Genomic DNA, 21310 nt, shown 5'->3' with positions numbered 1-21310 from the left:
GGCGGTTTGGGGGGGGGGGGAATACGAAGGAAGTGCGCCGCACGCACATACGCCATGTGTGCGAGTATTGGCGTCGCCGACTTGGCGAGCTGGTATTGCCCCTTGCGCTGCTGTGCGGGATGCGATGGATGTGCTGGCGAGACTCCAAACTGCACATATTTAGGTATAGTACATCAGATAGGTACCTACCCGCCTGCCTACCCATAGGTACTGTCGTATGTACTTAGACGGCTTGCCTGTTTCCCGTACCTGGGTCGCGCGGTCTAGTGATCTATGGACGCACGCATGTCTCAATAAACACGCCCAAAAATCGATGTGAGCTCGCCAATCCGGAGATTGGGAATCGTTGGCAGCGCCTATCTTGGAAGGGGGGAGAGGGGGGTTCTCCCATAGGACGAGATTCGGGATGAAGGCGTCTCCCCAATGTAACCTAAAGGAAGAGCCTAGGGGCGAAACTAGCAGTTCTAGAGCAGCGGGACGCGGGCAGACGGGGAAATATTGCCATATTATTTGTTTAAAGGAGGGAGCTGAAGGAGGAGGAGGGGAGGAGGAAGAGGAGGAGAGGGGAGCAGGCGGGGGAGCGGGGGCGAGAACGAGCATCTCAGGCCGATGGAAAGCCCGTCGCCCTTCCACACCTGCTCGTTCTAGCACCACCACGCAGCTGCATAGGGAAGTGGTAACTGATCCATTAGGGACCTATATTGCCTACATACACATCGATAAATGTACTCAGGCATGCCTCAGGTCGGGGACCGTCCGCCACTCACACACTGGGGTAGCAGTGATGCAGCACGATACTACGCCTGCGCGCGTATGCGAGTCCCCGACTCTGACCAAATAGGTACCTCCTAGGTTCACCCATGTACTGCCCAGCGAGGTACCTGCGTACCTGGCAAAGTACTATGGACCTTACGTGGTAGGTGCCTCTCCCACTAACCCGAGACAACTCCCAATGTGGAAATTGCCTTACTTAGGTACCTGGGGTACCCGTAGGCACCGGTCGAATGTGCTGAATGTGCTGAATGTGCTGAGTGCTGAATGTGCGCCTTCTTCCGCGCCGCGCCGCGGCGGCCGCTCTCGCGTTCGCATAAAAGGCTCTCGACGATACCTCCCTCCAAACTTAGGTCACCGGTATCTACCGTACTTATTTTATCAGGCTCGATTCAACTCAAGTAATAAACTATAAGAGGAGGTATGTAGAAGGTAATTTATGTGACGTACTCGTCGGATCTACCTACTATACATATATATTACCATCTACGTATATATATTCGGGATATACCTACAAGATATCCGTGGGCCCCGGCGTCTGCTAAGACTTAGGCAAAAGCTTAACCCTCGCCAACCTCGCACCCGCGCGCCCCTCTCTCCACCTGAGCATATTACCTAGGTATAGGCACGGACGGCGTCGGTCTAGGAGGACTCGGGCAAGGGGCAGGAATCAATTCATCTTGCGTCTTGCGTCTTGGTCTTCTTGGCTTCCCATGAGGCTCCAAGCCGGCCGTGTGCTTCGCAATTCTGTCACGGGTCTGGACAGGTTCTTCTCGGCTGCCTCTTGGCTCATCGTCAATGCGAGCGACGTGTCACAAAATACCTCAACGCTCTTTACCTACCTACTTAAGGTATAACTTGCGCCCTCGTATCTCCGGTGCTTGCCTGTCTGCCTACGATTGCATCTGTGATGACATAGGTAAGTCTTACTGTATGTATACCTACCTACATATTGCAGGTGAGATTAGGTGGGAGGTAGGCATGTCGTGACAGCGCACTCTGCTCACTCTTCCCAACTCGTTAGGCTTGTCTATCCGACATCATATTAGAACGGTCCCAACCAATATGCCTACCTACCCCTACGTCTACACCTAGTTTTTTTCCCCCTCTCTCTGCTCCATGTAAGACCATCATGGCACCACACTTAGAAGAACATCATAGCGCGCCCGCCAAGTAACGGCACAGGTATCGGCGCTGTCAGCAGATGGCTCTTCGTAGAGGCCTGTTCTAACAGCAGAAGACCCATCGTTATCGCCCTCCATCTTGGATAACTAACCTAAGGCGGAGAAGAGAACCTTATTCAAACCTCTCTCGAGAAGGAGAAAGGTTCGCTTACGTGATACGCACTATGTACCTGAACCGTCTTAATCAGATAATCGCTCCTGCTTATCGCATCCCTATACTATTAGCCGTTAGTCGCAAGCGCGCTACGCATTAATCCCAAGGCCCGCTGCCCGGAGCCAAGACTATGATGACTGTTTTCGATATATCCGGAGGCCTGCCGGGAAGAATTAGTCACATCGCACTGTGGCTAGAAGGACACGAGCAAAATTCGTCGTAGGGAAGCTAAAGAAGAAAAGCGTACAAGAGGGAAAGAAGGAATAAAAACCAAAGGAGGAAAAAAAAGGACTCACGCGAATTGGGACTAAAGCCATGTCTGCACACGATGACCATATCCTCACGCTTTCCTGTCCGGACAAGCCAGGTATTGTCCACGCCGTCACCGGGCTCCTGGCGAGTCATGGCCTGAACATCCTCGACCTACAGCAATTCTCGGACCCGGGGTCCAACAAGTTCTTCATGCGGGTGCACTTCAGCCAGGCCCGGTCGACGGCCGACCTGGACGGGCCCATGGCGAAGCTCTCGTCCGAGTTGGCCATGGACCAGTACGACCTGAGGCCGGCGGGCAAGAAGCCGCGGGTCCTGATCATGGTCTCCAAGATCGGGCACTGCTTGAACGACCTGCTCTTCAGGGCCAAGACGAACCAGCTCGGCATAGAGATCCCCCTGATCGTGTCCAATCACCCGGACTTCAAGCCCCTGGCCGAGAGCTACGGCGTCCAGTTCCACCACCTCCCGGTGACCAAGGACACCAAGCTGGAGCAGGAACGGCAGATCCTAGACCTCATCCGGAAGAACGACATCGACCTCGTCGTGCTGGCGCGCTACATGCAGGTCCTCAGCCCGGGGCTGTGCGAGGCGATGAGCGGCAAGATCATCAACATCCACCACAGCTTCCTGCCCTCCTTCAAGGGGGCGAAGCCGTACCACCAGGCCTACGACCGCGGGGTCAAGATCATCGGCGCTACCGCGCACTTTGTCACGGCGGACCTGGACGAGGGGCCCATCATCGAGCAGAGGGTGGCGCGCGTGGACCACAGCATGAGCCCCAAGGAACTGGTCGACGAGGGTAGCAACGTCGAGAGTCAGGTTCTGGCCGCGGCGGTCAAGTGGTGGAGCGAGAAGCGGGTGTTCTTGAACGGACACAAGACCGTCGTCTTCAATTGAACCGATCCGAATGGAGCCACCGCAGACCATCACCACCTCACCTTCCCTCTCTCCTCTCGCTCCGTCGCGGCGCGTACACTGGGACCCCGACTCGGCATCGGCATCTGTGTCGTCTTTCCGGGGCCATTGAGGGGGGTGGGGAAGGGCGCCGAATAGCGCAGAGACAAAACTGGTTCTCGGTTTTTGCGATTGAGACACGGGAGTCGGCTTGGTTATCGGATAGACGGCGCAACTGTTGAAACGTGGCCCCAGACATCGGACAAAAATGGGAGCAGGAGAGGAAATAAGACTGAAGACGAGATCGCCGGTAGATCTTTTCGGGCACTAATAGAAAAGCGAATGAAGGTATCACTTGCATCTGCGGTCCTGCGGGACAGCCCATGGCGACATAACATGTGACCTGGGAGATTACGATCAGTGAGTAAGGCAAGGTTAATAAGTGAGCCGGTAAGCAAGTAGGTAAGCCGATCAGCAGCAACTGTTCCTCTTTTTGTTTACTTCATTTGTAAACCCCCTTGAGGAAGAACAAGTCGAATATTATGCCGCGACAAGTTTCACAGCCTACGGTGGCCCCGCAGCCCTCGATGGTTTCGCAACCCGCCATCCCTCCTACCAAGTCGTCGCGCCTGGCTCGGCTATGCGGTCTTTCTAGACAGGTATCGATTCCATTACCGAAACCGAGGCACGGCAGGGAGTAAAAGACGAAAACAAACAAAGGGGGAGAAAAAAATAACAACCACCAAACGACACCACTCTATACCTAACCTACCTACGTGAAAGGGTGGAAGACGAAAGGCAATTATCAGTCAGCTTACAGAGTAGACATTTCAGCGCTGGGCTACCAAGGCTCGTTGGCTGGCACCGCCCTCCGCACATCTTCCTGGGCGTAATCGTGCATTTACCGCGGATGGGTCTTCACGTCGGCCATATATGAGCAGCTTGTTGATCGGTGCTCCGTTGGCAACGCAGAGCTAGGTCGACCCCAGCAGGAGCCCCGGTTCCGACATGGATGTCTTCGGCTCTCTCGGAATGCACATGGACGGCGACAGGCTGCGTGGCGCGTAGCACTGCGCAGTAAATTACTCACCTAACCTGCCTTGCTTGCTAAGCGTGTACGTGTATGAGTGGGCAGGTTGGCCAGCCCCCAAGCGAGAGCCAGGAGCTGCCAGCGGGTGGCATAGATAGGTAGTAGTATAGGCAAGGGGGAGGCGCGAATACCAAGGAACTCGACTAGATCACATGCATTCATGCCTGGATCTTGCTCATAACGCACACCTACCTACAAAGAAGGCCCCTCAGGTATATGCTTGCAGCGCCAGGCTAAAAGGTAGGCAGCGCAACTCGTAGAGTGCGAGTTGTGAAGCTGTACCTACACACACCCACCTGGCACGGGGATGAAATCCGGGACGAAATACCCGTGGGTACGCTACCGCCTACACCCTGTATTTACCGGGTTAGAACCTCTCTGTAGAAGCCCCGGAGCCTGTGACAGGTAGCTGGTTTTCTGTGGAAGCCACCAATAGAAGCACACATGCATGCAATTACCAGCAATTGCCCGTCGGGTCAATAGGCAGAGGAAGCGACGGAAGCAGCAAAGGAAGGAAGGCGCAAAGAAAGAATGGACCCGAACCGCAGCTTTTCTGCGGGTACCGAGTCCCGTCGACGTCGCACAACGATGTCACCGCCCACTTGAACCTGCATTTTTAGGTACTCTAGACACCTGTAGGTACCTACCTAACCCAGGGGAGCTAAACCTAATGCTCCCCATCCGCCCTGATCCCTTCCCGCTGTCTCTCCCTCTTTCCGACCCTGGGGGCGGATTAGATTGCCACATGCCGCCGAAGCACACGGTAACGGCCCCTTAAAAAGACAGTAAGAACACACCTGTTCACTGCTGCTACCGCCCCCATTCCCCCCAATTCATCGTCAGAAGCCCACACTGTCGTTGTAAGCACTCATGGGGCAAGAGTCTTTCTCTCATCCGATTCAACTTAGCAATTAGGTAGGAACAGACTCTGGCACTTGCCCCATGTGCCCTGCTCCACTCCCGTCATCGTCCCACCGGGTCATCGCCCATTGCGATCTCACCCTCGTCAATTCGATTCGGCTACACCCAACCTCTTCCTCCTCTTCCCTTCTCTTTCCCCCCCTCTCCCAGACTACGTCGTATTTGCCCCAATGCACCTTAGTTAGGCCGTATTCAAGTCCATTAGCATCGCTTCGTCCATTCTCTCTGCAAAAATGCCCATTATGCCTATCATGCAAATTCGCAATCCCTTTGCCAGGCGCTCTGGCTTGCTGAATGGTGCCGAGGTCAAGGACGAGAATGTCCCGCCCGGCTTAAGTCCCTCAGAATCCGCCCAGGCCGGCTTCGAGAAGGTCGACACCATCGGCTCCATGACGTCTTCGGCCCTGAGCATCCGCAGCGCGAAGGGCCGCGACAATGGAGACTACAAGATGAGTGGTTAGTTTGCGAACTCTAGTTCGCGCCCATCCCGACTAATTGGTCTCGCGACTCCAGTGGTGAATGACAGCGGAGTTTATCTGCCGGTACGGGCCCGCCCATCTCCTACCCCGAACCCACGTCCCCGCGGCCACATGCTGAACTTACACGTCCTTCTCTAGCCCTCACCAGTAGATGACAAGAGCCTCTGGCCAAGGCGTTCGGTGGCCTCTCGAACCTCGGTCGACACCCGCAGCAGCCTCGGCGACATTGAGCACTTTTCCATCTCCCGCGAATCTTTCGACTCCTACCGCCGCTCCTTTGTACGTCGCACCACCCTCTGGCTTCGGCCAAAGCTTTTCCCGTCTAAATATAGAACTAACCGTGTTTCCAGGACATCTCGGCTAGGTCACCAATCGCGGTCTACGACCGACCTCGCCAAAGCCTCGACTCTGCGGTATTTCCTCGACTGCCGAGGACGCCGATCCGACACCGTCACTTTGACCAGGAACCCCCGACGCCCGAAGAGGGATTTGAGGACGTCGGGCTTAACGATGACCAGAAGCAAGCCCAGCCGAAAAAGAGGGGTTTCTTTGCCAAGTTTTCCGAGCCGCAAGAGCCCAGTGCGCATCCCCCTCCGGGAATGGGCATGTCCAGATTCATTCCGGGGCGAAAACGAGCACAGAGCGGCCAGGGGTCGGAGTTGGGCAGTATCGAGCGGCCTAGGTCGCGCCAATCCGTCGACGAACAGGAAGCGCAGTAATTATCTTGTACGAGCTTACGCGGGGAGGACATGCATCCATGATTTTACGGCGTTTGGGTGGTTTCGGGTGGGGGCAGGGGGCACCGTGATATCCGTTTCGTGAGCAATCGCTTGCCCCCCCCCCCTGGCTTGGCGGAAATGTTAAGCCTAGTCGTTCGCTTTGGCACATCACGAGCTGACGGATAATGAGGGGGCAAGGACGGGCGAGCCAGCATGAGGAGATGCTGGGTAATTTGGGCACGCTGAAGAGAAAGCAGATAAAGTAATGACTTACAAGGGGAGCTGGGGGTGATGATGGGTATATTCCATATATGCTATGGAAGAATCGGATACCAGCTCGTATTGCCCGAGTACAATAACGGTTTCTGGGCCGACCTACCTTGAGTACCTTAGGTACCTACCTAGGTACCTACCTGCCTCTTAGGCGTGTAGCTTAGATATAGGTAGCTGATAGGTGGTGGGTAGTGCTGCAATTACAGTGCTTCTGCTTCGTCGCTGCATGTACGTCTGGCCCAACCTTAGGCACGTCGGCAACCTAGAAGCTTATCATTAAGTTTATATGGCATCTCATTGCTGATCACAAAGGTATTCAGCCGGGATTCATGTAGTTATCGAGGCTAGGGCGATTGAGAAATATTCCCTACAATTCAATAAAGGGAGGGGCGATAGTCGATGGAGGGGTTAAGTTTGGCTGGACCCGAAGAAAAAAAAAATACCGCCGGAAAGTGAAATAGGTAGATATTTTAAGCTTATCACCATCGTCATTATCGATTACTTTCCCCATCACTTTGGCGTGCCTTATCGAGCGATGCTCACCTCGCCCGCTCACCAAACACGCCCGGTTACTAAAGCCAATACGATTCTCTCGTCTCGCCCGCGTACATAGGTGCCCATCATCATCATCATATCGTCGTCGTCGCCGTCGGCATTCCCATCGCCATGGCGCCCCGACGACCGGATAAGAAGAAGTCGAAACACCGGCAGCCGGCGGGGGCGGTCTCGCCGCAGGCGCTGGTGAGGGCGGCCGAGGCGCAGCTGCAGGAGGGCAACGTGGGCGAGGCGGCGGCGCTGGCGGAGAAGGCGCTGGCGGGGTCGGCGGCGGGGTCGGACGGCGAGCTGGCGGCGCGCGGGCTGCTGGGTCAGATCGGGCTCGAGGCGGGCAACTTCGCAGCGGCGCGGGCGCACTTCCTGCGCGCGGCGGCGCTCGACCCGGACGGGTCCCGCGACGAGGCCTCCGGCGGCGGGCCCGACACGTTCCTGTGCCTGGCGCAGCTGAGCGAGGAGGGCGGGCGCGACAGCGTCGCGTGGTTCGAGAAGGGGGCGGCGGCGCTGCGGAAGCGGATCCGGGGGCTCGAGGAGGATAAGGAGGAGGCGCGGCGGCCGGGGCTCCTCGCGGAGCTGCGGCGGAAGCTGGCGGCGACGCTGTGCTCGGTGGCGGAGGTGTACATGACGGACCTGTCGTGGGAGGCGGAGGCGGAGGCGCGGTGCGAGGCGCTGGTGACGGAGGCGACGCTGGTGGCGCCGGAGAGCGCCGAGTCGTGGCAGACGCTGGCCAACGTGCGCATCTCGCAGGCGCGGGCGGGCGACGCGCGGGCGGCGCTGGCGCGCAGCCTCGAGCTGTGGCGCGACCTCGCGCCCGCCGACCCGGCCGTGCCCGACTACGCGAGCCGGGTCGGGCTCGGGCGGCTGCTGATGGAGGTCGCGATGGAGCGCGAGGCGCTCGACGTGCTCGAGCGCCTCGTCGCTGAGGACGACGAGAGCGTCGAGGTCTGGTACCTCGGCGGCTGGGGGCTCTACGTCATGGGCGAGAAGAAGCGCAAGGACGCGGGCGCAGCGCCGTCGTCGCCAGCTGACGGCGGGGCTAAAGGGAAGGAGGCCGAGGATAGGGGCGAGGACGAGGATGAAGAAGAAGACTGGGGGGCGCTGTGGACGTCGAGCCGCGTCTGGCTCAACCAGTGCCTCCACCTGTACAAGCTACAAGATTACGAGGATGACCGGCTCGGCGAGCACGCGGCCGAGCTCCTCGCCGAGATCGCGAAGGAGCTAGGCGAGGCGCCGGCCGGCGAGGACGATGGCGAGGACGACTGGGAGGACGAGGAGGATAACGACGAGGAGATGCAGGGCTAGGTTGTCTCCTGGTACCCTGGAAGTATGCAGACCGGCTATATTACGAGAGGAGGAGGGGGCAAGGGGCAAGGGGCAAGGGGCGAGATGATACCACAGTCTCTTAGGGCATATATTGCAGTGTTCCGGCTAAGCAGGGCGGCGTTTGGGATCAGAGAAAATAAAGGAGCGCAACAGATGATGCACATTTCCGGTTGTACTCTTCTTATAGGTATAGACTGCGGAAAACCCCTAGCATGTTCTGCCTCGAACGAGAAAAGAGGGAGAGAGAGAAAGACCTCTTTTTTTGGATCCCCCCTCCCCCCTTAGCACGCCTAAAACTCCGAGAAATGCTCTACTGCAAAACAAATGCAGGAATAAGCCAAGCAGGCAGTCCATCGCCATCGCCATCGCACATCAAACCAGGTCCCTGCACACACCACCACACCTCCCCCCACCCCCTCGCTCATTCCTCGACCTTGAGCTTCCCGACGCGCTCGGTCGGGACGTCGGGGTCGTCGTCGGGGTCGACCTCGGCCTCGGCCTCGTCGCCCCTGCCCGCGAGGCCGCGCTCCCAGAGCTGGCGGCCGGTGAGGCGGGGGGGTTCTTTAGCAGCGGCGCGGGGGCGCTTGGCGTCGGCGAGGCGCAGGTCCTCGTCGTCGCGGGCGCGGCGCTCGTCCATCTCGCGGCGGAAGGCGTCGCGCCAGCGGGCGAAGCTGGCGGGCGTGACGGGGTCGCCGTGGAACTTCTGGTTCTCGGCGCGCTCGGCGGCGCGCGCGGCCTCGTCGCGCGCCGCGGCGGCGGCCGCCCGCCGCGACGCCACCAGCTGCTCCGCCGCCTCCTTCACCGCCGTCACCACCGTGAACACCATCGCCATCCCCAGGCTCTCCCGCACCGCCGCCTCCACCCCCGCCAGCAGCGCCCCCTTGTCCGCGCCCACCGAGAACTCCGGGTGCGGCGCCGCCCCCGCCGCCGGTAGCAGGTCTAGCACCGGCGCCTCGTCCGGGTACGCCTCCGGGTACTGCACGTGCAGGATCAGCGTCGGCGGCTCGCTGGCCCCCGCCGCGGCGTCGCTGTCGTCGTCGGGTAGGTCGAGCTTGATCGCGATGCGGAACTCCGAGTCGGAGATATCTGCGCGCTCGGGGGGGGATAGGTTAGCCCGAAGTTTGTCTTCTCTCCCAGGTATCGCCGTGCCCTGCGCGTTGCGGGGGGGGGCGACGGGTAAGGGCAGGGAGGGGCAGAGAGGAGGGAGGGCGACGAGGGGGGAAACGAACCGGTGATTTCGTCGGGGAAGATGGAGGCGAGGACCTCGCGCTCCTCGGCCTGCTCTTCCTTGCCCATGCTTGCGTGATGGGACTGGCGATGACCAGTCTCGGCGGGTGTTCGTGGCTGCGGTCGCGAGAAAGGGTCATGGCTCTGCAGTCTGGTCGTGTAGTGGGAGAACTTGGGTGCCAGACCGACCCCGCCTGCAGGGGCAGGCAGGGGCAATTAGGTAAGTAAGGGCAGAATTCTTAGCGCGGGGTTTAATGGAACAAACCATGTTAATGTTGTAACTGCGGGATAAAAATATTCAATGTTGATTGATTTAATCCCTTATCGAGATGATGACGTTAAACTTAATACTGCCAAGTTGAATCCGTAGGTACATTGCCTGTTTTGGGTATGGAAACACTTTTATACTGTCAAAAATAGGTACCCTTCTGTGTCTCGTCGTTTACTCGTTTCTCTCCGATTCATCTCGATAGCGAGTTCTTCCCTGTTGTAGTTCGGTTCTCTCTTGGTGTCGTTGGTGCGTACTTGTTTAGAGCTACGCGATAGAGAGCTCTTGTTGTTGGTTACCCAGGTAGTTTGTTGCGCTGTTTAGGTCTTCCTCTGTAGAGAGAACCATCATTAGCAAACTCGGGAAATACCGAATTACTAGGGGCAGAATAAATGAGCATTTGATGACTTCGTGTCTCTAGTCAGCGATAGCGCACGTTGGAAGACTTCGAGAATAACCACCTTCCACTTTCTGTCCCAGCACCCGGGACGACTTGAAGAGTAGCGATTGTTGGAATGTTGGCAAACTTTCCCCAAAGCGTCACCCGCGAACTACTACTAGAAGGACACTACTACTAGCTACTAACAGTCTTAATAGCATCAAGGAGTGGCCGCGGAAGCGCGACGTTGACATCTCTTATACCTAATAGTGGTACCCCGTGCTGACCCCCAAGGTTCCAAGAGCATGAATGCGGAAATCAGATGGTTCGGCATGGCCACCCCCCTTTCCTGTTACATACCTAGGGGGGAATTTTGAACCTGATATCCCGAAGTGACCCGGTTCTGCGTGTTCGGGGCTCTACAAAGACCTCTCGTCGCGACAGGTTCACCTACAGCTGCGAATCTGGGAGTACAATCTCTACCAGCCCGACCTGACTCCTGCAATCTATGATCCTACTCATGCGCAGGCCAGCTCTAGCGATGATGTCACGGAAGTCGCTTGGCTTGCGTTCGATACCATTGATAATCGACATCATGGCTAGGTCGCGCTGGTGGGACCAGCGTGTATAGTAGCCAAAGTTGGCCGGCAAAGGCGCCGGGGCCGAGGGCACTTCGGGGAATCCGTTGGTGGTGTTCATGACTTGGTCGCTACGGGGCACAACATGTTAGCGGCCGGGCAAACGCCAAGGGGTGCCTCGAGAGCACATATTCAGGGGCATCTACCAAACCAATATCCGGCTTCGTGGCCCCATCGCGGGTTTGATCGCAGCTAGTATGCGGACGCAGTACTCGTCGGACCAGTCGTGTAAGACATAGCGCAGCCAATAAATATCGGCCTTCTCGACCGGGTTTTGCTGGAAGAAGTCATGGGGGACAAACTTAACCCGGCCAGCCTCTATCGCGGCTGGGTTTTCGCGGGGCCAAACCTCAGCCTCGGCTTGCTTCAAAACCGGCGCCCGGTCTTGGACAATGAAATTGAGTTTCGGATATATGCGGGAGAGCTGGATACTGAAGCCGCCTAGATCATGCTTGAGTTAGCAAGTAGCCGAAAGCGGACGCAGGGGAACCGGAAGAGAGCAGCGGGCTAGAAGAGAAGAGCATTGGGAGCAAGCCCATACATACCAACGCCCCCGCCAACATCTACCACCGTGGCTGTTCCGAGGGATGCCCAGGGGTAATCTAAGAGAATCCGAGTAAGCGACTTGGCATCTCGAGTTTATCTAGGCTTGCTTCTCTTACCATATAGATGGGCCTGACCCAGAACCTTGCCACCCCCAAGCATCGCAAGCCCGAAAATGGCAAGCTCCGGGCGAGCTACGGTGGCGTTCGCTGCCGCATCCTTGACCAGTTTCTCAAATTCAGATCCGAAAACGCCGGGATAGGCGCTCAGTTGGCCCCCAGAGCCGTGGCGGCCTGCTTGCACATCGCTCAACTTGACTCGCTCCTCCAGCCAGTCCCACCGAGCCTTCGGCGTCCTGAGTGTGTCTTGCCACGGGGTTACCTCCACGGCATAGGACGCACCCTTGCTCGGGTCGCTGAGATAGTGCGGCAGATACGCGGAGCTACTATAGATATCGAGCGCACTGGAAGGCTTTGCGAGTTAGCGCCTCTCGGCTTAACAGGGTCGTGGTTGGGCCGCCACCGGGAAACCGAGGGACACGTACAATAGCATAATATAGGCGCGCAAAGACTCATTATGAACCAGTGATGCCGAAACCCTGTTGTTGGCATACACGTCGTCGCCTACTGCGGCAAAAACATGGTTGGAGCATAGACATCGCATCACACGAGCTAAGACGGGGATATTAAAAAAAAAATCAATCAGTCAATTACCAAAACCATACAAGGGTGGCTGTGATCTACAAGCATAGCCAGGCCATTCCGAATGACGAGGCAGGACGGGGGTAGGCAAACGTACAGAGCTTCCTTGACTCGATTCCGACCCGACTTGCGAGCGTCTCGATGTCCAGCCCCTTCTCTCCGTTCTCGTCTAGTATGTCGGGAACGCGCTTATCCGCGACAATGTGGAGAGCTCGAGCCTCGAAGTACTGCATCGAGAGCTCGACGAGACGCATAGACGGGTCGCTGACCAGCTCTACAAGAGACCCAGCGGCCGAGAGCAGCTGCCTCTGCGCCTCAAACACAGGCCTAGATGGTAGGGTCCCTTCTGGCTTTCCGGGGGCATGGCGCTGGGCTACGTATTGCGCTATGGAAGACTGTATCAGCCCTCCAAGCTGCAACAGCTTATAATCGGTGTCGTCGAATCTGATAGGCATTGCGGGTCTGAAGTTGCTCGGTTGTCGTGTACCTAACTATATTGCCAGTCTCAGCAACTGCCCGGGGGCTCAAGGGCCTATATATACTCCCTTCTCGTCGAGAATGGGCTCGGGCTGGAGCTATCGAGCCGAGGATTTACGTGACTAAGCCGTCAGGTGCTACTCCTCCACGTCAGCGTTCCTTACCCCAGACCCTCGTACGCCGACCTTCCTACCTCGGGGAGACGCATGTCAGAAGAAAAGACGAGTTAAAGCGGCGTTCTTGTCGTAGCGAGCTCGAATCCGAGCTCTCCTCAGCTTGCTCCTCTCTTACACGCATCGACCCCTCCCTGACCCTCCTCTGCTTGTTCCACGTCATGAAACATGCTCTAGATAGCCTTTGTCTACTATTTAACCAAACACCCAGGACAACGGCTTCCGCCCGCTACGTGTCATAACGCGATGGGCTTGGAAGAACGAGAAATCTGAAGCAGGTGAAGGCAACGTCAAGGGACGCTTAGTTAGGTAGGTACCTACCTATGTCACAGCACCCTGGAGAGAGGCGGTCACTTAGATGGCTCACAATCAACTCGGGGCCTGTATAACTCGAGTATGACCGACTCTTAACAATGGAATTAATAACTCGTGTTACCTGCACCTCCTTAATGGAGGCCCTCCTAAGTGCCCTAACAGGGTGCGGCGCGGCAGCTAGAGAACCCGAGCGGCTTTCTCTTCGCCGACTAACGAAGGGTTTAGCTAAGCCGAGCAAGCTTAAAGTTGCTGCCTCCCCCGCCCCATTTTCTCCATAGAGACTCGCTACGCCGGGGGGCCATGTCATGGCCCCAGAAGTTGACGAGGGAGGCCATAAATGAAGGTGGGTACCTAGGTAATAATCGAGATACCTAAGAATGAGGTGGGTAGGTATAATTCATGAACGGCTCACACGGATAATATATATTTACCTGACGTTTATTCACCTCCCCTACCCCACCCTATAGCGATCCTTTGCGGGTGAGTCGGGTTAGAGGATGAGGTGAGGTTCAGATGGCAGATCGTCGGTTTTGTGGAGAGTGACGTGGGGGACAACTGTGAAACCAGGAGTACAGGTGCGAGGTCGGTACCAGGCCTCATCTCACCGCCTGGCAGAATAACAGACCCACTTAAAAATTTCGAGTTTTCTTAGTAACGAGGTTCTTAGAGAAGTGGCAGGTATCGCTAAGGGACTCGCACTTACCTACCTGTAGTTAACCCGTTGAACGATATAGTCTAGACTATTTTTTTTCTCTCCTGTCATGCCCTCTGCGCCGACATCGTGAATTAACCACCTCCCACCTCCCCTTTCCCCCGACTCGCCCTCGATCGATTCAGCCATGGCGCCCGAGGATGGCAGCCCGGGAGGCAAGAGGAAGTTCGCCAATGGTGGCAGTAAGGACCACTTAAACAAGAAGCCGAAATACGACCAGCCGCTTCGGCGGGGGGACAAAGCAGAGAATAGTTACAACAAGGGCGAATCCGGCAGATTCTGGGACCGAAAGAACAGCAGTGCTTCCCTGAGGGAGGCGAAGTCGCAAAAGAATGACAACCTACCCAACCGGTCGAAATCCGATGACAAGCAGGCCGGGAAGGTCTTCGAGAGAGGTGGGCCAACGCACTGCGCGGGCGCGCCGCCTGTTTTCGAGCCGATTTTCGATAGCTAATGCCAAACCGAAACAGGCCAAAACTCCCAGGAATCCCACATGATACAGAAACAGCTCGCCCAGGAGCGCAAATCTCAGAAGCCCCTGGCCGACGAGCTGCATAAGGCCAAGAAGCTTTGGGAGAGGTTAAGGCGCAGGTCCCACGTGCCCAAGGAGGAGCGCGAGAAGCTGGTGAGGGAGCTCTTCGAGATCGCCACTGGTCGCATGAAGGAATTCGCCCTCAAGCACGACGCCGTCCGCGTCGTCCAGACCGCCATCAAGTACTCCACCCCCGAGCAGCGCAAGATGATCGCGAGGGAGCTAAGGGGCGCGTACCCCACATTAGCTGAGAGCAAATACGCAAAATTCCTCATCGGAAAGCTCCTCGTGAAGGGCGACGACGAGATCCGAGACATGGTCGTCCCCGAATTCTTCGGGAAGGTCCGGAAGCTTATCAACCACCCCGAGGCTTCTTGGATCCTCGACGACGTCTACCGCGGCGCCGCCACCAAGGAGCAGAAGGCCATCCTGTTGCGGGAGTGGTACGGACCCGAATTTCATGTTTTCCGACAGGCCCAGGACGGCGCGGCTCCGCCTTCGGCTGACCTCTCCCCGATCCTCGAGGAACGGCCGAACGGCCGGGGTCCGATCATGAAATATCTCCGCGACATGACCAACCAGCTGGTCCAGAAGAAGATGACGGGCTTCGCCATGTTGCACGACGCCATGTACCAGTACTTTCTCAACGCGAAGCCGGGCACCGAGGAGGCCAAGGAGTACATGGAGATGATCAAGGACGACGAGAGCGGTGACCTGCTCAAGAATATGGCCTTCACCAGGTCCGGCGCTCGACTCGTGTGTCTACTCCTCGCATACGGCGGCGCAAAGGACCGGAAGCAGATCCTTAAAATGTACAAGGATACCTTTCCACTGATGGCAAGCGATCCCCACGGGCACTTGGTCATTCTCGCCGCGTACGACCTGGTCGACGATACTGTCCTCACCTCCAAGTCCATCATCACCGAGCTGGTAGGCAAGACAGAGCAAACGGGAGGTTCCAACATCGTAGCCTGCGCCAACGATTCCAACGCGCGGCTTACCATAAGATATCCCCTCGAGGGCCCCTCCAAGGCGCTCTTCGATCTGGGCCACGCAGACGAGCTCAAGTTTCTGGAGGAGATCTGGGAGATCCGGAAGACCACGAGCAAGAAGGAGGCTGAAACCCGCCGGAAAGAGCTCGTGGCTGCGTTATCACCGCCCCTGTTGGCCGCCATCGCCTCGTCGCCGCTAGACCTGATCTCTACTTCCTTCGGATCTCAGATAGTCGCCGAGGCGCTCCTCTCCTGTGTCGGAGACAAATCCGAGGCATTGCAGGCGATAGCATCCGCCGCGGACGGGGATCCCGGTGAAGGCGCCGAGACAGCAGATCGACCCGAGGAGTCCGCGGATGGGCCTCCCATCGGCGTACACATATCTAGGACTCCCCACGGCGGTCGTATGTTCAAAACTTTAATAGCGGGCGGCCATTTCGACAAGAAGTCGCGCCAGGTAATTCCCGTCGACCCTCCTCTCCATTTCGCAGATATCCTTTACCCCGTCATCAAGGACCACGTCTTGTCCTGGGCGACAGGACCGAGCTCATTTGTAGTGGTCAGCCTCCTAGAAGCAGAGGACTTCTCCCACCAGGACGAGCTCCGGGGTATACTAAATAAGAACGAGAAGATACTAGAGAAGGCGGCAACGGAGGAGACGGAAGCGCAAAGGGCAGCAGCAGAGGCGGAGGCCAATGGCCAAGACAAATCGGCAAAGAAGAGAAAGGGCAAGAAATCAGAGCCAAAGGGGCGGCCGGTTGGCAATATGGGCTCCAAGATATTACTAGAGAAGCTGAAGACCTAGCCACCAGCTAGCTAACTACCTATCTACCTACCTACCTAGGTACCTACCCATCTGTGCTCCATTCCATAGGCTCCACCCCATAGGCTGTTAAAATCTACATTGTCCTTAAGGGCTACTGTTTTGTATATATGTCCAACAGCCATCGTTTCAGCCAGGGACAGTGGATAGATCCTACATAGGGGTATTAAGTATTTCCGAACGCCATGTTTAGCTTGATTCGTTTTCTCCTTGAGCAAGTCAATAGCTGGGAATGCTGGCGAGGCTGTTTCTGCATGTTCCCTGTGGGTTAATACGCCCAACGTGTATTACAGATACCAACGCCTGGCAAGTCTAAATCGGGATGGGATGCCTATGTTAACGGGACAACGTACTCTTGAACGGCCACAGTTTTGAATCATTCAGTACGCACTAGTTAGGTTTGGTGTAATACCATACAACCAACAAGCGAGTTCTTATACCTGCTTACTTGTGTTTACATTTCCCTGAACTTCCTTGAACCACCACCTTGAACCAGCAGACACGAAGCCCATGACTTTAGATACTTGCCGAATGTTACATCACATAGATCATCACACGAGCGTTTACTACAGTGTTGCTTCATACAGAGTTCGATTTCTCTTATCTCGTACTTCTCTTTGTCGTGCACGTGCTTCTAAGCGTAGCTCTCCCCCAAAAGTTATATGACAAACGGCAATAATTGAATTAAATTAATTAACAATACTATTTTATTATATGTTATGTTTGGTTAGTAAATTACCAGCAGTTATAAAGTAGTTAATATTAGAGCTACTTTCTGTTTTATTATCCCAGCTAAGACTTTCTTCCAACAATTTGCGGGGATCATCAATGGACGAATGACTTTTCTCCAACAAACTAGCCAGCTAACGCCATGACTTTGAGGGACTCGGCCGCCATGCAAGTCTCTATAGCAAACTGCGACACCCTTTCGGCCTCAAACGTACCCGATCCTGGGCCTGGTCATCTTGGGCTGGTACCGAGATGCGGCGCTTGCATGGACACCATCTTTCGACACGAGAGAGTCGTAGCATGTAAGAAATGCCGCGTCCCTCGAAAGAACGCTCGTTTCGTTGCTGACCTCGTTCTCTGGCAGTGTTGAGTAACGAAGGCTCGACTTCAAATGGCAAGAGGACGCGGCCGTTTCCCTTTCCGCAGCTAGGCTATCCCAATACACTGGTTGACGGATACCGACTTTGTCGACACCCTGCCTGTGGCATATGTGCCCGTTCGCCCGAGTGCGTCCCCATTCACCATGATTGTCTCGCCATCTTCCTCCGAGAATGCCCTCTGGCCGAGCCAAAAGCTCTTGCCCGCCTCTAGACCATCGGTTGCTATCGGAATCCCTGGCCGAAGACGCCTCTTCTCCACCTCACTCCGCAATGGCACGCCGATTGGGAGGCTAGCATAAGTTAGGGTACCCCTTCACGGACCACCCCTTCGCGGACCAGGCATTTTATATGGGGTTTATATACAAAAAGCTTATTTTAATAAAAGCCATAAAAAATCGGAAAAAAATCGGAAAAATCGGAGATTTAATTACGTAATCTAATTACTTAATAAAAATAACATATGATTTTCTTGATTTTTTTGCTTATTAATATAAGGATTTTTATACGAATTTCGTTTTTGAAAATTTTCATTAATAGTTTTATATATAATTTGTTAGTAAATCTGTTAACTATGCACTATATCGCCCTCTTTACGTATTTTATTTATAGTAATAAAGTAGGGCTATGACCTAATTATTTTTATAATAAATAAATAAAAGGTTAATATTAGCTAATCTTATTTTTTTTTATTTTTCCGATTTTTATTAAATTAAATATTAATAAAAAATACTAAATTTTGAGGTTATTTTTTGAAATTACTTTGTATGGAAAAACAGCTCCGTTAAAAAAGTCGAATTCTTACTGTGAAAATAGGTATAAAGTAGTCTTTAAAAATAACCTCAAAATTTAGTATTTTTTATTAATATTTAATTTAATAAAAATCGGAAAAATAAAAAAAAATAAGATTAGCTAATATTAACCTTTTATTTATTTATTATAAAAATAATTAGGTCATAGCCTTACTTTATTACTATAAATAAAATACGTAAAGAGGGCGATATAGTATATAGTTAATAGATTTACTAATAAATTATATGTAAAACTATTAATGAAAATTTTCAAAAACGAAATTCGTATAAAAATCCTTATATTAATAAGCAAAAAAATCAAGAAAATCATATGTTATTTTTATTAAGTAATTAGATTACGTAATTAAATCTCCGATTTTTCCGATTTTTCTCCGATTTTTTATGGCTTTTATTAAAATAAGCTTTTTGTATGTAAACCCTATATAAAATGCCTGGTCCGCGAAGGGGTGGTCCGTGAAGGGGGGGTCTAGCTTATTACGGATCATGCACATTTGCGGGCTTCCACGGCTGCAGTCTCTGCCACCAGAACTCGTGGAGCTCATCCGGCAGCTAAGTCCACACGCCCTGTTTTGGCGTGCCATCTCCACCATCAGTCTAGCTAGCAACGTCACGATCCCGCCACAGCCGTTGCTTGTATTTCCCCTGAAAGACATAGAAACCTGGAAACGTGGGGAGTCGGTCGTGCGCATCACGGAGCAAACGGGGCGATGCCGACCTATGACGCGCCTTACCGTTGACTCGGAAGGGATCCAGAAGATTGATCGGCTTCCAGCGACACCCAAGTATCGTCGCGGGGAGACGGTAAGCCGTTATGCCTACATTGTGGAAAGAGCGGAAGCTCTCTCCAGTGTACAGGCACATCTAAAGGTACGCGTACACATTCTTTGGTCGATATTGGTTTCTATCTACCTAAATAGAAAAGGACAATCTTTTACGACTCATGCTACCCTCGAGTCTACCGGCTCTACGAACTTGGGACACGCCCGCCCCTCCTATACTAGACAATTGTTTCCTTTCCCGCCCACTCGCGGGACTATCGTGGCAACGCTTTCGAACAATCGATTTAGCAACGATCCAGGGCATCACATTCTTCTATTAATACTCGGTAGGCCGACTTTGCAGCATACACGTGCATGATTCGGACGAATCATGCGCCTTGCCAGCATACCATCGTCTATCGAATCGATGTCAAAAAGGCGCGGTTTGGATTTATTGGCCGATTGCGCGGCAAGACAGCGTTGTTGCCCTTAGTATCCGAGGCGAATTCGATATTCTGGTAAGTCCAACGGAGCCACGTTGCCTCCCAACCATTCCGTCGGTGCACCCTTCTGATTCGCATACGGATATCAGATTCGGACTCGGCTCATTGGCAATGTTGTCGTCGGTTCGCGATTCCGAGGCGCTGAGGCCGGCCTATGGCTTGGTGGTACGGGCAAATGCACCCTACTATACGGTGAGCCTCGGGAAGGCGAGAATATTCCCTTGATCGGAGGATGCTGTTCCGCCCATGCGCCCTTTACAGCCCGAATACAATCCATTCCAAGACCGGAGAAGGACTGTCGCATGCACTTCTCCGCGGCCCCTATTGGCATGGTCTCTTCTGCCCCCGTCTGGTACGATGAACAGAACGGATTTTGCCGAGGCATCTTATTTGAATACGAGAACGGCGAACTGCGGGCTGTGGGACAATGCCGCCTACATGTCGATCCAAGTAAGAAGTACGTACGACCATCGAGACTTTGTTTCCGGACAAATATCCGAGTCGGACACAAGGTCCAGGGCACTCGCGTTGTATTCGAATCCGGCGAATCCGCTCATTCTCACTATGACTACTCTGCTGATGACGGATGGCAATGCAAGGCTCTTAGGGGCACTTTGATGTTCTGGTTTTCTAATCGGTGTTCATTGCTATGCGTAGAACAAACATAGAAACAAGTGCTAAAACTAGGTAGTTAGGGAAGTATTAATGAAGTGGCTGGAACATAGTCATCAAATTAGTTCAGATGAGTTAAAACCAGCTTAGATCAGATTAAATCACATCAGATCAACTTAGGTTATCTGTTGTCGACCCTATATGGCCTACATTCCGGCAGAATCCTTCTCGGTAAGGTAGCGAGGGCGAGGAAATTCTATCTCACCTTTTTCTAGTTGTTATATCAATCTGCTTACTAGTAGGAAGAATGCTGTATATCTGCAAGCCAACAACCCTAGCTAACGGAAGGAGCTTTAACCCCTATACATACGATCTGGAGGACAAAATATCTTAACTCGATGGCGTTTAGGCAACGTGTCTAATGGAGTAACTTTTAGTAGGCGATAAACCCCTAATATACATCTTCTATTACTACGAGGACAATTGCATGCAATAGAGTAATCCTCTTTAGGGTGGTATCGCGGAGACAGGCGGCATGTTCAAGCTTAGTCTGGTGAGGCGACCTCCTGCGGCATGACTAGCAACTAGACCATTCACTGGATGACGCTAATGCCATCCATTGACCGAAATTGGCATGACTGATCCATGAGAGTGTTAACAAACCGTACCAACCCCGGCGCATAAGTGTCCTCTCCTTTGTCTTTCTTTTGTTAAACTGAACTATCAGACATATTGTCATATTGAACACATGGTTTAATCTCCATTTACTTTTCAAAGGATAGCGCTGTCATGCCTACCTGATGTGATATACTAACCGGACCGGCCATCACGGATTCAGATAGCCAACCTGCTGCTTTTCTGATCTCGGCGTTTCCCAGAGACCCCCCTATCTTTATTAACCATCACATCAAACGACAAGCAGTCCTACGACTTTCGAGCAAACAACGGAGGTTCAGCTCACAAAAATCTAATCAAGTCCAGAATCAGTCCGATTTTTGCGCCGATACAACCAATGGCACAAGTACAGACATATAAACATGGATCAACCAACACCTTCCGATTCTACAGCCGTTAAACGCTTCGACCGGCCTTCGAGTTTAAGACCA

At 54.0% G+C, this 21310-nt stretch overlaps 7 protein-coding genes across 7 annotated transcripts; 5 read left to right on the top strand and 2 right to left on the bottom strand.

Annotated features, from left to right (window-relative positions):
* The first annotated feature begins 2145 nt into the window (after nt 1-2145).
* Nucleotides 2146-3298, top strand: GGS23DRAFT_405252 (Formyltetrahydrofolate deformylase). Its single transcript, XM_051513617.1, has one exon. It carries the CDS (start codon nt 2425-2427, stop codon nt 3277-3279), a length of 855 nt encoding a protein of 284 aa, XP_051373744.1. The 5' UTR covers nt 2146-2424; the 3' UTR covers nt 3280-3298.
* A 1731-nt stretch (nt 3299-5029) lies between these two features.
* Nucleotides 5030-6900, top strand: GGS23DRAFT_557343 (uncharacterized protein). Its single transcript, XM_051515703.1, has 4 exons — nt 5030-5743; nt 5801-5829; nt 5905-6045; nt 6117-6900. Exons 1-4 carry the CDS (start codon nt 5521-5523, stop codon nt 6483-6485), a joined length of 762 nt encoding a protein of 253 aa, XP_051373743.1. The 5' UTR covers nt 5030-5520; the 3' UTR covers nt 6486-6900.
* Nucleotides 6901-6954: 54 nt separating this feature from the next.
* Nucleotides 6955-8677, top strand: GGS23DRAFT_405205 (TPR-like protein). The gene is made up of 2 exons (XM_051513616.1): nt 6955-6986; nt 7079-8677. The coding sequence occupies exon 2, from the start codon at nt 7425-7427 to the stop codon at nt 8610-8612; it is 1188 nt and encodes a 395-aa protein (XP_051373742.1). The 5' UTR covers nt 6955-6986; nt 7079-7424; the 3' UTR covers nt 8613-8677.
* Nucleotide 8678: 1 nt separating this feature from the next.
* Nucleotides 8679-10141, bottom strand: GGS23DRAFT_617983 (RWD-domain-containing protein). The gene is made up of 2 exons (XM_051520908.1): nt 9863-10141; nt 8679-9719 (listed from the first exon to the last, which is right to left on the bottom strand). Exons 1-2 carry the CDS (start codon nt 9927-9929, stop codon nt 9055-9057), a joined length of 732 nt encoding a protein of 243 aa, XP_051373741.1. The 5' UTR covers nt 9930-10141; the 3' UTR covers nt 8679-9054.
* An 816-nt stretch (nt 10142-10957) lies between these two features.
* On the bottom strand, nt 10958-12844 carry GGS23DRAFT_603709 (S-adenosyl-L-methionine-dependent methyltransferase; the record flags this gene model as incomplete). Its single annotated transcript, XM_051519505.1, has 6 exons — nt 10958-11216; nt 11292-11586; nt 11691-11747; nt 11808-12151; nt 12233-12359; nt 12487-12844. The coding sequence occupies 6 exons, from the start codon at nt 12842-12844 to the stop codon at nt 10958-10960; spliced, it is 1440 nt and encodes a 479-aa protein (XP_051373740.1).
* Nucleotides 12845-14039: 1195 nt separating this feature from the next.
* On the top strand, nt 14040-16757 carry GGS23DRAFT_557329 (ARM repeat-containing protein). The gene is made up of 2 exons (XM_051515702.1): nt 14040-14461; nt 14537-16757. The coding sequence occupies exons 1-2, from the start codon at nt 14194-14196 to the stop codon at nt 16393-16395; spliced, it is 2127 nt and encodes a 708-aa protein (XP_051373739.1). The 5' UTR covers nt 14040-14193; the 3' UTR covers nt 16396-16757.
* A 527-nt stretch (nt 16758-17284) lies between these two features.
* GGS23DRAFT_603707 (uncharacterized protein) lies at nt 17285-20260 on the top strand (the record flags this gene model as incomplete). The annotated part of the gene is made up of 7 exons (XM_051519504.1): nt 17285-17444; nt 17507-17671; nt 18666-18670; nt 18776-19198; nt 19254-19338; nt 19441-19607; nt 19682-20260. The coding sequence occupies 7 exons, from the start codon at nt 17285-17287 to the stop codon at nt 20258-20260; spliced, it is 1584 nt and encodes a 527-aa protein (XP_051373738.1).
* Between the last annotated feature and the right edge of the window lie 1050 nt (nt 20261-21310).

This window comes from Durotheca rogersii, assembly GCF_024521655.1.
Source record: "Durotheca rogersii strain YMJ 92031201 chromosome Unknown GGS23scaffold_5, whole genome shotgun sequence".
NCBI classification, from domain to species: Eukaryota; Fungi; Ascomycota; class Sordariomycetes; order Xylariales; family Xylariaceae; genus Durotheca; species Durotheca rogersii.
The sequence above is the reverse complement of the archived record's forward strand: the minus strand, read 5'-3'. Positions and strand labels throughout refer to the sequence as shown.